Source organism: Callorhinus ursinus, unplaced genomic scaffold (genome assembly GCF_003265705.2).
Source record: "Callorhinus ursinus isolate GAN/ISIS: 27379988/994484 unplaced genomic scaffold, GSC_fseal_2.0 scaffold12, whole genome shotgun sequence".
Taxonomy (NCBI): Eukaryota; Metazoa; Chordata; class Mammalia; order Carnivora; family Otariidae; genus Callorhinus; species Callorhinus ursinus.
Window position 1 is genome coordinate 78137260 of NW_027397074.1, and position 13615 is coordinate 78150874.

General features: G+C 43.2%; 1 protein-coding gene across 1 annotated transcript; it reads right to left on the minus strand.

The window, feature by feature from the left end:
* Positions 1 to 4398: 4398 nt before the first annotated feature.
* MRPS33 (mitochondrial ribosomal protein S33) lies at positions 4399 to 13307 on the minus strand. Its single transcript, XM_025854851.2, has 2 exons — positions 13093 to 13307; positions 4399 to 9150 (listed from the first exon to the last, which is right to left on the minus strand). Exons 1-2 carry the CDS (start codon positions 13305 to 13307, stop codon positions 9045 to 9047), a joined length of 321 nt encoding a protein of 106 aa, XP_025710636.1. The 3' UTR covers positions 4399 to 9044.
* Positions 13308 to 13615: the final 308 nt, after the last annotated feature.

A 13615-nucleotide genomic window follows, 5' to 3' on the forward strand; every position in this document is an offset into this window, starting at 1 on the left:
TTTTTTTTTTTTAAGTAGGTTCCACACCCAGCAGGAAGCCAACACAGGGCTTGAACTCAAGACCTGAGGCAGAAGAGTCAGATGCTTAACCGACTAAGCCACTCAGGTGCTCTGGGAAATGATTGGTTTTGACTCGGGGTATCAGGAGGGTTTCAGTGGGGATGTGATCTTTGGGCTGGGCCTTGAAGAATGAGTAGGAGTTGGCCAGGTTGATGAGCTATCATGGAAGGCATTTCCAAGCAGAGAGAATGGACTTTGTGAGTAAAGGCAGGAAGACTAAGACCTCTAAGAACTCTGCAGGTTAATACATATCTAAACTAGTCATTCTCCTGCTTTCAGGTCTTACAAACCACCTGGGGATCTTGTTATTAACACGCAGATTCTGATTCAAAAGGTTCAGGGAGGGCCTGCGGTTGTGCGTGTCTAACAAACTCCTGGGGGGCCTGGCGGCACACCTTGAGTTAAAAGGCTGAAACATTGTCAACTGTTGTGTCCTTCAGCTGAGCCCGCTTGTTAGGACAACCTAAGAGCAAGATGGACAGCACAGATTTGCCTTTCCCCGGGAACAGTTAATAAAAAGTATTAGGGGGCGCCTGGGTGCCTCAGTTGTTAAGCATCTGCCTTCGGCTTGGGTCATGATCCCAGGATCCTGGGATCGAGCCCCACATCAGGCTCCCTGATCTGCGGGGAGCCTGATTCTCCCTCTCCCACTCCCCCTGCTTGTGTTCCCTCTCTCGCTGTGTCTCTCTCTGTCAAATAAATAAATAAAATCTTTAGAAAAAGTAAAAAGTATTAGAAGCCTTTCTTTTTGAGACTTTGGTTTCAGAAACAGATTCTTCATCGTACCTGAACCAGCCAGGGGTGTGAATGAGGGTGACTCATCCTTGTGGAGGTGACACGGGAGCAGACACTGCAGGAAGGGGAGGGGAGGGGTCCAGGCAGGACCAGTCAGGTGCTGTGGGTCAAGGCAGAGCAGTGGTGAGCTCCTCTGTCTGAGGGTCTTCAGTGGGAGATAAAAGGGAAAGCTGAACAAAGAGGAGTCACACAAGTGTAAAACTGATTGGGGGCTCCTGAAGAATAATGGCAATTAGAAAAACATAACTCAAATTGCCATTTTGAGTTAGTTTGATGCTTTCTCAGGTGCTTCATTTTTAGTAAGAACATAGCTGCATCTGTCAGCATGCTGTGCTAGGAATTCGTGACACGGCTCTTTCTAAAAAATAACCTATTGGGGACTCATTGAAGTAATACTTCTTCTTTGCAAAACATCTGACAACCATGTTTTTGAGTGGTCTTAGTTGAGTAGATGATCTGGACTAATTTTCTTCTTTTTTAATTTTTAACATATAATGTATTATTTGTTTCAGGGGGACAGGTCTGTGATTCATCAGTCTTACATAATACCCAGTGCTCACCACAACACATATCCTCCCCAATGTCCATCATCCAGCCACCCCATCCCCCCCCTCCAGCAACCCTCAGTTTGTTTCCTAAGATGAAGAGTCTCTTATGGTTTGTCTCCTTCTCTGGTTTCATCTTGTTTCATTTTTTCTGGACTAATTTTCTTTATCCTATTTTCCATACATCACCCGGTCACCCTGCCCTCCTTGGGGAGCTGGTGCCTGAGTGGTTTTGCCATGTGGCAAACAGAATCCTGGAGGGCCCACCTGTTGTGCTAAAGACAGACCGTGATCTCCAAATGAGATCACTGAGCTTTTCTTCACTTTCATCTTCCCTATTTATGCTGGTTGTGAAATGCAATGGCAGACTTCGTAAGACTAATAAAAGAGGAAAGATCAAGTGATTATTTTTCACAAGAAGCATAATTCTGGTCATGCCTTCCTTTCTGTGATGAAGTTTACAACCTGCACAGATGGTCTGGAACAGCCTACATGCCTGGAATTGAGCATCCAGGGATTGGGATATCCTGCTACCTCTGTAACCTTGGACATGCCCCCACAAAAACCACTGTAGAGATAAGATCATTCTAGATCATACTAGAATAAGCAATTATTCGCTAAGTACTTGCTAAGAATAAAATCAGACAGACATGTGTACTTGTTGGAGAATTATAAAATCAGAAGCTGAAGGAGGCTGATGATATTACAATTCAAGGTTGATTCAAGACATTGTTGATATATTTACAAACACAAGGTCATCTGGTTGCTTCCACCTTGTGGTTCACTAGGTATCTTAGAACCAGGGTTTATCTCTTTCTATTTTTAAGGGTTCCATCAGAATGCCAAAAGCAGGATTCTCATGCTTTAGATTGCATATTAATCACCTGGAAGGGCTTGTTGGAAATGCAGATGCCTAGGCTGCCCCAGAGTGCTGACTCAGGAGTCCGTGTTGGTGATCTGCTGCAGGCGGCCTGAGCCCATGTTCTGAGCCTTAAGCCTTAAAGGAATCACGCTGACAGGGTAGGTCTTGTGCCACTGGGAAAAAGTTGTGTTTTTACTCCCACTACTCTTCCCCCAAAAGCTGAGTGAAGGCTATAGAAAGGGAAAATGTCCAAAGAAAGAAACACTGAATAGACAAGTCCCAATTTTTATATTCTATGTGTATTTGTAAAAGGTTGTATACAGATCAGATTTATGTGAGTTAATTTTTACTTTTTTATTGAATCCTAACGTTATATCCACTTTTGATATTCCCATGGCAGTGACTTTGCCACCCTAACTTTATTTTCCAGCTCCAAATAGCCTTTCCACCAAGACTTTTTTTTTTTTTAAAGATTTTATTTATTTGAGAGAGAGAGAGCATGAGTGGGGGGCAGGGTCAGAGGGAGAACAGACTGTCCGCTGAGCTGGGACTCTGGGATCATGACCTGAGCCAAAGGCAGACGCTTAACAGTTTAACTGACTGAGCCACCCAGGCACCCCTCCGCCAAGAATTTACCTACCTATGAATGGAGTAAGTGCACTAAGCACTGGTGGTAACGATACAACCCCTCATTTCCCTGGCACTCCCCTCGCCACACTGATGGCTACTGCTGGCCCTTCTCTGTCAGGGGGTCGCACTGCTGCTGGTTTCCTGCATCCTGGGTGGGATTTGCGCTGTGCCTGAGGCCTTGGCTCTCCCTGCACTCTGCTCACCAGTCCCCTCAGTGGTCCCTGGCTGACCTATTACATGGCTAGAGTCCCAGAGGGACCTGGCCCTTCCTACTCCTTCAGGATTCACCACCTGTCAAACCAGTTGCCCCAGTCAGCTGGTCACCAGGCCTGGTTGCATTCTACTTTAACACAGCAATTCCTTTTTTAAGATTTTATTTATTTGACAGAGAGTGAGAGAGAGAGTGAGCATACAAGAGGGGGGAAGGGGCAGAGGGAGAGGGAGAAGCAGACTTCCCACTGAGCAGGGGGCCCGAGGTGGGGCTCGATCCCAGGATCCTGGGATCATGACCTGAGCTAAGGCAAATGCTTAACCGACTGAGCCTCAGGTGCCCCTAAGCCAGTGATTCTTAACCTCAGTTGCACAGTAGGGCCACCTGAGGAGCTTTTCAAAAATACCAATGCTTGGGGCGGTTGAGTGTTTGACTCTTGATCTCAGCTCCGGTCTTGATCTCAGGGTCCTGGCTTCAGGCCCTGTGTTGGAATCTACACTGGGCCTGGAGCCTACTTCAACAACAAAACCCAATGCTTATTTCTCTCCCTGCCCCAGCTTGGGTTGGTCTGGAGCAGAAACAGGCACAGATTCTAATGTCCCCCAGGTGATCCTCTGCATAGCCACAGCTGAGAACCACAGCTCTTAAGTTCACCTATAGAACTGGGAAGATAATACCCACCTCATAGAGGTGTTTTAAGAATTAGGTGGTATAACTTAGAGAGTTACACATAGTTCCCAGCAAATGGGAAGGCACTGGACAAATGGTAGTTACTGTTATAATCATCTTCGACCCAGAGTTCAGTGCTACACCGTCAGGTCATAAAAGGACAGTGAGAACATCAAAAACTAATGATGTAATATATGGTGATTAACATAACAATAAAAAATTAAAAAAAAAAGGACAGTGAGAACTTTAGGGCTCCTTAGGTTATGGCTCTGAAGTGGCAAGGCCATGCTCATTATAGCTCTTGTCAACCAGAGTTTTACTGTTTGTAGGTCTTTGCACATGCTATCTGCTGTAACCTCTCTCTGCTTGAGGATCTCACCTCTAACAGTGTGGTGACTGGTGGTACAGGCTTTGAAGTCAGGTGGCTTGGATTTAAACCTCAGTCTGGACACTTAGACTTGGGTGATCCTGGGCACAAGACCTAAGCCTCAGTTTCCTCACCTGTAAAATGGGGATACTTATCATATAGAAGTAACATAAGGCCTATAAAGCTCTATGCTGTGTGATAGGTGCTCCAAAAATGTGGACATTACTCGCATTCATTGCTTTCACTGCTTGTAAAGTCATTTTTTTTTTTAAGCTTTTATTTATTTGACAGAGACACAGTGAGAGAGGGAACACAAGCAGGGGGAGTGGGAGAGGGAGAAGCAGGCTTCCCGCTGAGCAGGGAGCCCGATGTGGGGCTCGATCCCAGGACCCTGGGATCACGACCTGAGCCAAAGGCAGACTTTCAATGACCGAGCCACCCAGGCGCCCTGTAAAGTCATTCCTGATGATTCCACTGCACTCTTCTCTTAAGTAAGAATTTATATTTGTGGGCGCCTGGGTGGCTCAGGTGGTTAAGCGACTGCCTTCGGCTCAGGTCATGATCCTGGATTTCCAGGATTGAGTCCCGCATCAGGCTCCCTGCTCAGCAGGGAGTCTGCTTCTCCCTCTGATCCCTCCCCCCTCTCTCATGTGCTCTCTCTCATTCTCTCAAATAAAATAAATAAAATCTTTAAAAAAAATTTATATTTGTTTGGTGCTTAATACACTGGTCTGTTCTCATACTAGAAACTCTCAGACTTTTAGATTTGACCTGTGTCCTAAGACTTTTTAATTTGTTGAGAATGCTGTTTTTATGCTAAACTCAATAGGTCAGTTAGTGTTGTGGCTCTTCTGGGAAGATATTTTGGACTAAGCGCCAATTTAGATGGTCAATAAGGAGCTCCTGTTTTCTGTAATAGACCCACAAAGCTCTCCATCAATGAATCTTATCCTGTCTCAGAAAGCACGTTTAAGTAGAATGAAAAAGGTCTTAGGATCTACATTGGTTTGGTTCTGGTTTCTACTTTCACATGAACTTATAATATTGCCAGATCTCCAATTAAGTGAGAAAACTGCATCTGGGTGGTTTCCGTGGCCAGTCCTTCCCCTAGTTTCATGGTCCTCCTCTTTTCCTGCCTTCCTGTCATTTAAGAAACATTTCAGTTTTAAGTTCAGCATAAATGTTTTACTGGTTTTCTAGTTCTTAATACCCCATGCTTTACTGTTTCCCTGTTTTACTAAGTCTTCTTGAATGTTTTACTGTTTGATTTTTTAAAGAAATGCTTTCTTTTGAACTTATAAATAAGTACTTAAGAAAAAGGACTGTGAAGACAGAGTTGGCAGTTTAAAAGACATTTCCCTCTATCTATTTCCTTTGAAGTTTGTTCCTGCCTCTAAATCTCTAAAATTAGGCACTTAGAAGCTTTGGGGGAAATGTGTGAGGAAAAAAGGAAAGGGTGAAGGGTGGAATTTTTAATTTGACTTATTCTCTTCCAGAAAGTGCTTTACAAGTAAAAGCGTTATGTTTATATGCTCATACATATTTAGATATATGTATACACGTAGACAAGATTGCTTTTTAAAAAGTGAGTTTCTGGAACTCAGGATTATGTAAATAATAAAATGCATCTCCCACCTACTGCTTCTTGAACCTGCCGTGTTGCATGTAAAAGTAGAGAATTATATATTTTTAGCATGTATTTGTCAACACTGTCAACTCGGAAGAATCAGTAAGATGTAGTAATTCTTACTCGTCACACAAATAACTGTACGTGAAAACATTTGATTAATCTTTTACAATTCACATGGTACTTTTCAGAAATCTTAATATTTCATGACTCTAGTGAAGGGTTACTATGATCTTACAGAGATGGAAGGAGGCTCAGTGAAGATAAGTGACTGAAGGTCACAAAGTCACTAAGTAGAACTGCATCCCAATCCGTGACTTTGAAATCCCAAATCCAGTGTTTTACTGTGCAACATCGAAATCGAGGGCAAAATCTCCCATGCACACCAAACATTTGAGGGAAAATACAAATAGTTTTGGTCTTGACCAGAAAAAAGTCCAGTTAAACATCTGGCTAGCCGACACCTGCAGTTAAAGATTTTTTTTTCCTGACTGCACCGAGTCCTCGTCTTAAATGTCAATTGCTGGTGTCCTGACACAAGTTGCTTTTGTGGCATCAAGAACTGCCCCCTCCCTCATCCTCCATGTTCCATCTGGTCCACCATGTTCAGTCCAGGCTACTTTAAGTTAGGTAGCATTTGCTGTGTCAGATGGGTTTCAGGGTGCAGCTTATATACAAATAAATTTTAGTTGGAGTCTGATTTTCAGCAGTGGCATGCTAATCTACTGCTGATTTGTCCACAAACTTCCCTATCAACCAGGGCTAAGGCTCCTCGCAGGTTCAGCGGCCATCTGCAAACCAACACACGGATTCTTTGTTTTCTGACTAGGTCAGCTATTGGTACCTGATGCAGTTTCTCTTTAAAATATCATGCTAATTCTTTGAAGCTCCTCTCACATTCAGGCCTTCTCCACATGTTGAAGATGGTGTAACTGGGTTGTTCTACACTGTGTTCAGGCTGAGAGCCTGTTTCTCAGCCCGATGTCCTGGCTTCATCATCCACCCACCTGGCTCAGCTGCACTGGCCAAGAGTAACAGAAAGTGTGCACTCTTCTGAGCAAATCCCTGGGATCTTGCCAATGCCTTACAACACACAACCGTCCTTCACACAATCTTGGGGACTCAGCCTATTTGTGTTCTCTATAACTAGCATGTGGGAGGCACAGGGCAAGTGCTCAGGAAAAAATTCTAAATGAATGGATTCTTGGTCCCCTGCTCAAGTTACATCTGTCAGACACAAATTGCCCATTTTTAAGTAGTTTTTAAGACTATAATATGGGCCCTAGCCCTACCATCTGGATCATGTATCTTTAAAAATACAATTTATCAAAACATATGTAATGGGATTCTTACTGATTCAGGAATTATTTGCAGGGCAATTATTGCCAGTACTTCTAATGTTGCAGGGAAAGAAAATCATAGCTTCAGGAGCTGCTATATATACTCTTGCCTGTGCACTTTGCTCTTTTCCTGAGAAGCAAAAATGGGGTTAAAAACTACTTTAGCAGGACAATGTGCGTACAGTTAACACTACCGTACTATATGCTTAAAGGTGGTTAAAATGGTAAATTTTACAACAGAAAAAAAGTACTTTAAAAAATTTACTAGACAGTGCTAGATTTTTGGAACTTGAAAAAAAAAAATCAGAGAAGTCCTCACAACCTCATTGGAAACTCACTGTAAGAATACACTTAAATGAGCAGCCAGCTATTTGTGTGTATACAAGAGTCACAAGAGTCCTCTCTCAAAGAAATAACACTTCACACACTGGCTAAGTTGGTTAAGTCCAAGTTTTTTCACAGAAATTGCAAAGCCCTGGGGCACCTGGGTGGCATAGTCAATTAAGCATCTGACTCTTGATATTAGCTCAGGTCATGATCTCAGGGTTGTGGGACTAAGCCCCACCTCAAGCCCCGCATTGGACTCTGTGCTCAGCATGGAGTCTGCTTGTCCCTATCTCTCTGCTGCACATGCACGCTCTCTTTCTCAAATACATAAAATCTTAAAAAAAAAACAACAAAAAAAAGAACTTGGAAAGATTTTCATGGTCTGGCTTCTGTTTCTGGGTGAAACCCATACAGTCAGTGCTCTTTTTTCCATTTCTCGAACAGGATGCTTTCTTGTGCTTCACACTTTCCCCATCATTTTTATCTTTAAAAAAAAACTTAATTATTAAATTTTTCTTATTTTTAAGTAATTTCTATACCCAGTGTAGGGCTTGAACTCACAACCCTGAGATCAAGAGTCACATGCTCCTCCAACTGAGCCAAACAGTCGCCCCAATGATTTTGTGTTATTTTTTTAAGCTCTATGCTCAACGTGGAGCTTGAACTCACAACCCCAAGATCAAGTCACGTGCCGTACTGACTGAGCCAACCAGGCACACCTTAATTTTAAGCAAACTCTACACCATGTGTAGGGCTTGAACTCATAACTCCGAGACCAAGAGTCACATGCTTTACTGACTGAGCCAGCCAGGCGCCCCTTCTTCTCTTACTCATCCTGCAGAGCTCAGCTTAAATGCCATCTCTTTACGGAGGCCTTCTTTAAACTCCTTGAGGTTTGGGTCTCTTGCCATCTCTGGACCGAGCCATTGATTGATCCACACTCTTGCAGAAGTCTGGATTTTCCCTTTGTAGCATTTAATACAATTTTACTTCTGTAATGATACTAGTCTTTCCCACAAGCCTGAAAGTTCCATGAGGTAGGGACTGTTTTTTCTTGCTAACCATGATATTATTAGGGCCCAGCAGGTACTCACTCAGTACTCTCTTAACAGGTAGATACTTTTCCCACAAATCTATCTTAGTAGATACTCTCCAAGAGTATGTGGAGAGGTACATGAAGTTTGTGAGCTCGGTGGTGGAGACAGTGGTTGAACAGCCAGAGGGATGGAAGAGTTCAGGGCTGGTGTAGTGGGGAAGCAAGAAGGGATCCTGGGGAGACTAAAGGATGCTCATTTAAGTTCCCCATGTCCCCAACATCCCATTCCCATACCAAATGAGTCATTCTTCAATCACCTATGCATTCATTTCTTTAGAGAAAGAGGTAAACATCAGAGTATGAAACCAAGGCCAAAATAACTTTGCAGAATTAGACTGTGTCCAGGAAACCAGTCACAATTCAACTGGACTGGACTTCAACACAGAAATGATTGTGTTCCTCCAGATAATCTTCAATTTCGGAAGCTTACATTCCTTGAATATGTGGAAAGATAAATACACCTTCTTCTGCTGTCAGTTGCTGAGAAAGAACTTTGTTCTCCTGATGGACCAACACTATTTCTTTTTTGCTGCTCTTTTCCCTTCTCCTTTCTTTGGTTTCCCCTTCCCACGAAGCTTCTTTAGACGCAACTGCTCATCCCTGAAGTCCTGGTGCTCGTCTCTGAGTGGAGAAAGAAAAAATAATTAGCCTGTATTTTTACCTGATGGGAACAGCACACCATTCTAGCACTCTTCCCTCAGGCTGCTCCGGTTATCAGTCCCTGACTTCTCAGGGCACATGCTCAGCTTGGTGAACAGAGAGGACAGAGAGTCCCCAACATACACATGGGCTGTGTTCCAAAAGTTCATTTCTAAGTCACAGTGTCCCCTCACAGAAACAATGCCACAAGCGACTAAAATTCCCAGGCCGGCCCCTATAAACCAAAGCAACAATGATACAATGCTGATAATTACCCCAAATTTCCCTATAATGCTAACATTGAACATAGGGAAACAGAAAGTGGGTCTAAGCTTGAAGAGCTACACAGAGACCCTGAGAGTCCCAGGAATTAGCACCTCCTATGAGGGGAAGAGGTCTGAAGAAAGCTGCCTTAATGGCCATGGATAATCCACACAAAAAGGCTGCTGGGGAAAGGCTCAGGTAGAAGGAAGCCAAATCAACAGACACTCTAGAGATCAAGGCAGCCAGGGCTGTTTGTACATATGGATGGGGTGTAAGCTGAAGACTGCCTGTACTCTACAGAAATGACTGCATTCTAAGATTAAATACCTAAAACAGTATCGCATTTAAATATGTAAGGTTTGGAGCCCATTTCAACCTGGGTTCAAAATCACAGCTCGTCTACCACTTAGTAACCGTGTGACCTGGGATAAGTCATTTTCCCTGTTTTTTTTTTAAGATTTTATTTATTTATTTGAGAGAGAATGAGATAGAGAGAGAGAGCATGAGAGGGGGGAGGGTCAGAGGGAGCAGCAGACTCCTTGCTGAGCAGGGAGCCCGATGTGGGACTCGATCCCGGAGCCCCAGGATCATGACCTGAGCCGAAGGCAGTGGCTTAACCAACTGGGCCACCCAGGCGCCCCTCCCTCTCTGTATCTTAGTTTCCTTACCTGTCAAGTGTGGATAATAATGGCATACAAATTAAATATAAGAGGGGGTTGTGCTGGGCCCAATTGTTAACTCCTTAGGTAGTTTTAAAATAGACTGGTTTTGTAGGGTACACTGTTCCATTCCATGAACATGATGGATACAGCTGACCTCTTCAGAAGCAGCTATGATTGTCCCCAAATCATCTATTCTCAACAGAGCAGCCAGAGTAATTCTTCTAAATTATAAGCGAGATCATGTTGCTCCTCTGTTCACAGGCCTACAGACGGTTCCCCACTTTACCCAGAGCAAAAGCCAAGACCTTGTCCTGGCCCTCAGAGCCCTTCATGATCTGCCTGGGGCCTTCTGCCTGGGGCCCTACCACTCTCTCGGTCGCCTGTGCTACTCCTGGAACACGCCAAGAGAACTCCCACCTCAGGGCCTTTGCTCTGCTCTTGCCTCTGCTCAGCAGTTCTTCCCCAGATCCCACTTGTCCCACTCACTACAAGTCTCTGCTAAGACCTCATCTTCTCAAAGAGGCTGACCTTGACTGTTCTGTTTAATACTGTGACCCGTCCTCTCCCCGCCCACCATGTGCCCTATATTCTTCATCCTGCTCAGGTGGCTTTACTATTTTTTCCCCACAGCACACTCAACTTTATAGCATACCACATCTTTTACTCATCCTGTATGTTTGTTCTCCTCTTCTTCCTTCCCTCCTTCCCATCAACCCTCAGCCAGAAGGAAAGCTCCAAAGCCAGGGGTCTTTGTCTCTGATGATATAGCCCAAGCACCTGTGTGCCTGAGTGACTGAATGAGTCGGTGTTTGGGAGAACCTGTGCCTTCCTCCCTCATTTGCAGGTCTTTGAGTAAAATTTTCTTTACTGAAGATTTATCTAGTTTCATCCTGCCTGATGCCACAGGAGGCTTTCCATTAGAGGCACCATTTACCGTAACTAGTGACTAAATACATGAAAATCATTGTGCTTTTCCATGGATAACTAAATGCTAAGTATTTTCTCCCCGTCCCCAAAGATAGTCAAGGTTTTATTTTTCAAACAAATGGAGAGTGGCACCAAACAGGTAAATTAAAATAGCTGAATATGATTTTGTTATGGGTTATAGTTTTCTACTCAGGAGATCTGCCTTCCAATGGTATTTTATTTTGGGTCATAATAAAATTAATTTTTATTTTCTGAGCTCAGACTAATAGCAAGGGAGAAAGCCCCAGAGCAATTCCAGAAATTCAAAATATGTCATGGATTATAATCTCTATTATAATATATTAACTACGAAAATCTATTTTGCTCACTGCTGTTCCCCTGGTGCCCATCTTAAGTGTCTGTACATGGAAGGTATTTAAAAATACACCCACTGGATGGATGAATGTACCAGCTTTTATTTTTTTTTATTTTTTAAAGATTTTATTTATTTATTTGAGAGAGAATGAGAGACAGAGAGCATGAGAGGGAAGAGGTTCAGAGGGAGAAGCAGACTCCCTGATCAGCAGGGAGCCCGATGTGGGACTCGATCCCGGGACTCCAGGATCATGACCTGAGCCAAAGGCAGTCGCTTAACCAACTGAGCCACCCAGGCGCCCTGTACCAGCTTTTAGCTACCTGGAATGAACTATTAATTTTACTATATTAGAGTGAATAGTCCCAAATTAACTTCTGTATTACTGTCCTAAGACAAGTCCAATTAAACACATTAAATTTTCTTAAAAAGTAGATTTATTTATTTTTAAAAGATTTTATTTTTAAGTAACTTCTACACCCAACATAGGGCTCAAACTGACAACCCTGAGATCAAGAGTCACTGAGCCAGCTGGGCACCCAAAAAGTAGATTTACTTTAACTTTACACAATTACGCACTGTTTGAATTCTTTTATAATGATCATGTATCAGTTTGGTAATTAAGACTTTCTTTTAAAGAAAATGATCACACAGGTATTTGATCTTTTCTCTTTCTAGAGCAATACAAAGTCCTGAGCACCCACTTCCTATACATACACAAACATACAACACATGGTGGTAAGAGCCTGTGCGATCTACATATTACTCTTTTTTCTTTTAAGTAGGCTCCACACCCAGCGTGGAGCCCAATACGGGGCTTGAATTCACGACCCTGAGATCAAGACCTGAGTTGAGGTCAAGAGCCGGGTACTCAACTGACTGAGCTACTGAGGTGCCCTCGCATATTACTCTTAAAGGTGAATTACAACTTGGGCGCCTGGGTGGCTCAGTTGGTTAAGCGACTGCCTTCGGCTCAGGTCAAGATCCTGGAGTCCCGGGATCGAGTCCCGCATCGGGCTCCCTGCTCAGCAAGGAGTCTGCTTCTCCCTCTGACCCTCTTCCCTCTCGTGCTCTCTATCTCTCATTCTCTCTCTCTCAAATAAATAAATAAAATCTTTAAAAAAAAAGGTGAATTACAACTTATTTAGACCAAAGTTACGTATCAAAAAGGGCACAAACTAAAAATGCCAGAAAAAGGTTGAAGGAAGTAAGAACTCCAACAAAACTGCCACTAGGAAAGAAAGGAGGCTCCTGTAAACTAGCTAGGAAGGAGATTGGCTTTGGGGCAGGGACTCTTCATCTGATCAATGAGAACCTGCTGCTCTGGCAGCCTGTAGGTAGGGGTTGGCTGGGGGGAGCTGGGGGTGGGGAGAGGTTTTCCTCTGCAGCATCTGGATCAGTTTTCCTCTGCATCCTTTAGAGTGCTCTTAAATTAATAAATAATTAAACATATCTGTAGCTCAGTATCTTGTCAATGTTAGTCCAGTTTTAGACACAATTAAAATATGTCTTCCAAAATGTGGTTTCCTTTTTTGTTTCTTTCAGTGTGCCCGTTATGAGTATTTTAAAAGCCTTTCCCCCTAAAAACTATGCTTTTTGAGCCATCTGGGCACTATTATAAGAACCACAAAACTGTTAAAGATAAAAAGCCTAACTTTTTCCTTTTCTGATCTACTAGAAAAATCTCTTAACAGGTTACTCTCTGTTTTTTGCCATTACCTATAGAGGCCAAGAAAACGTAGAGTCCCCATGAGCGCAAAATAAGTGTTGTGATTTGGATACCAGTCATAAGTCTCCTTCCTCTTGGCCAGAGGCTGCTCACTGAACAGTTTCACCACTTTCATGGATTTGGAATCAGTAGGCCTGGCCACTTCACCGAACAGCCGGGCACTCAGACGAGTCATGCGCAAGGCATATTCTGAAAGTGAAGACATTTCTTGAGCAGCAAGGAGCAAGAGTCCCTACAGAAAATGAGAAGATAAACAGGTTAGTGTATGAAATTCCATGATTATCTAAAGAACACTTTAGAAAATAAAAACAGCAAGCCACGTGTGGATCAGTCATGTGGCTGGCAGGACATGCCTTGGAGTTGAGAAATATCCACAGTCCAAATGGTGGTTTCCTTTGCTTGCTTTACATTTCTAATTTCTACATTTGATGTTCCCATACTACTATCTTGCTGTGCTGCCCTTTTTACAGTGAACCATTTTGTTATTTACTGATAGTCAGTTTACCTATTTGT

Bases quoted from the DNA above. Each gene is read 5' to 3' on its own strand.
- MRPS33 (XM_025854851.2), bottom strand. From the start codon at position 13,307: ATGTCTTCACTTTCAGAATATGCCTTGCGCATGACTCGTCTGAGTGCC. The intron at 9,151-13,092 runs GTAATGGCAAAA...TTCTCCACTCAG, and splicing joins CGTTTTCTTGGCCTCTATAG to AGACGAGCACCAGGACTTCA.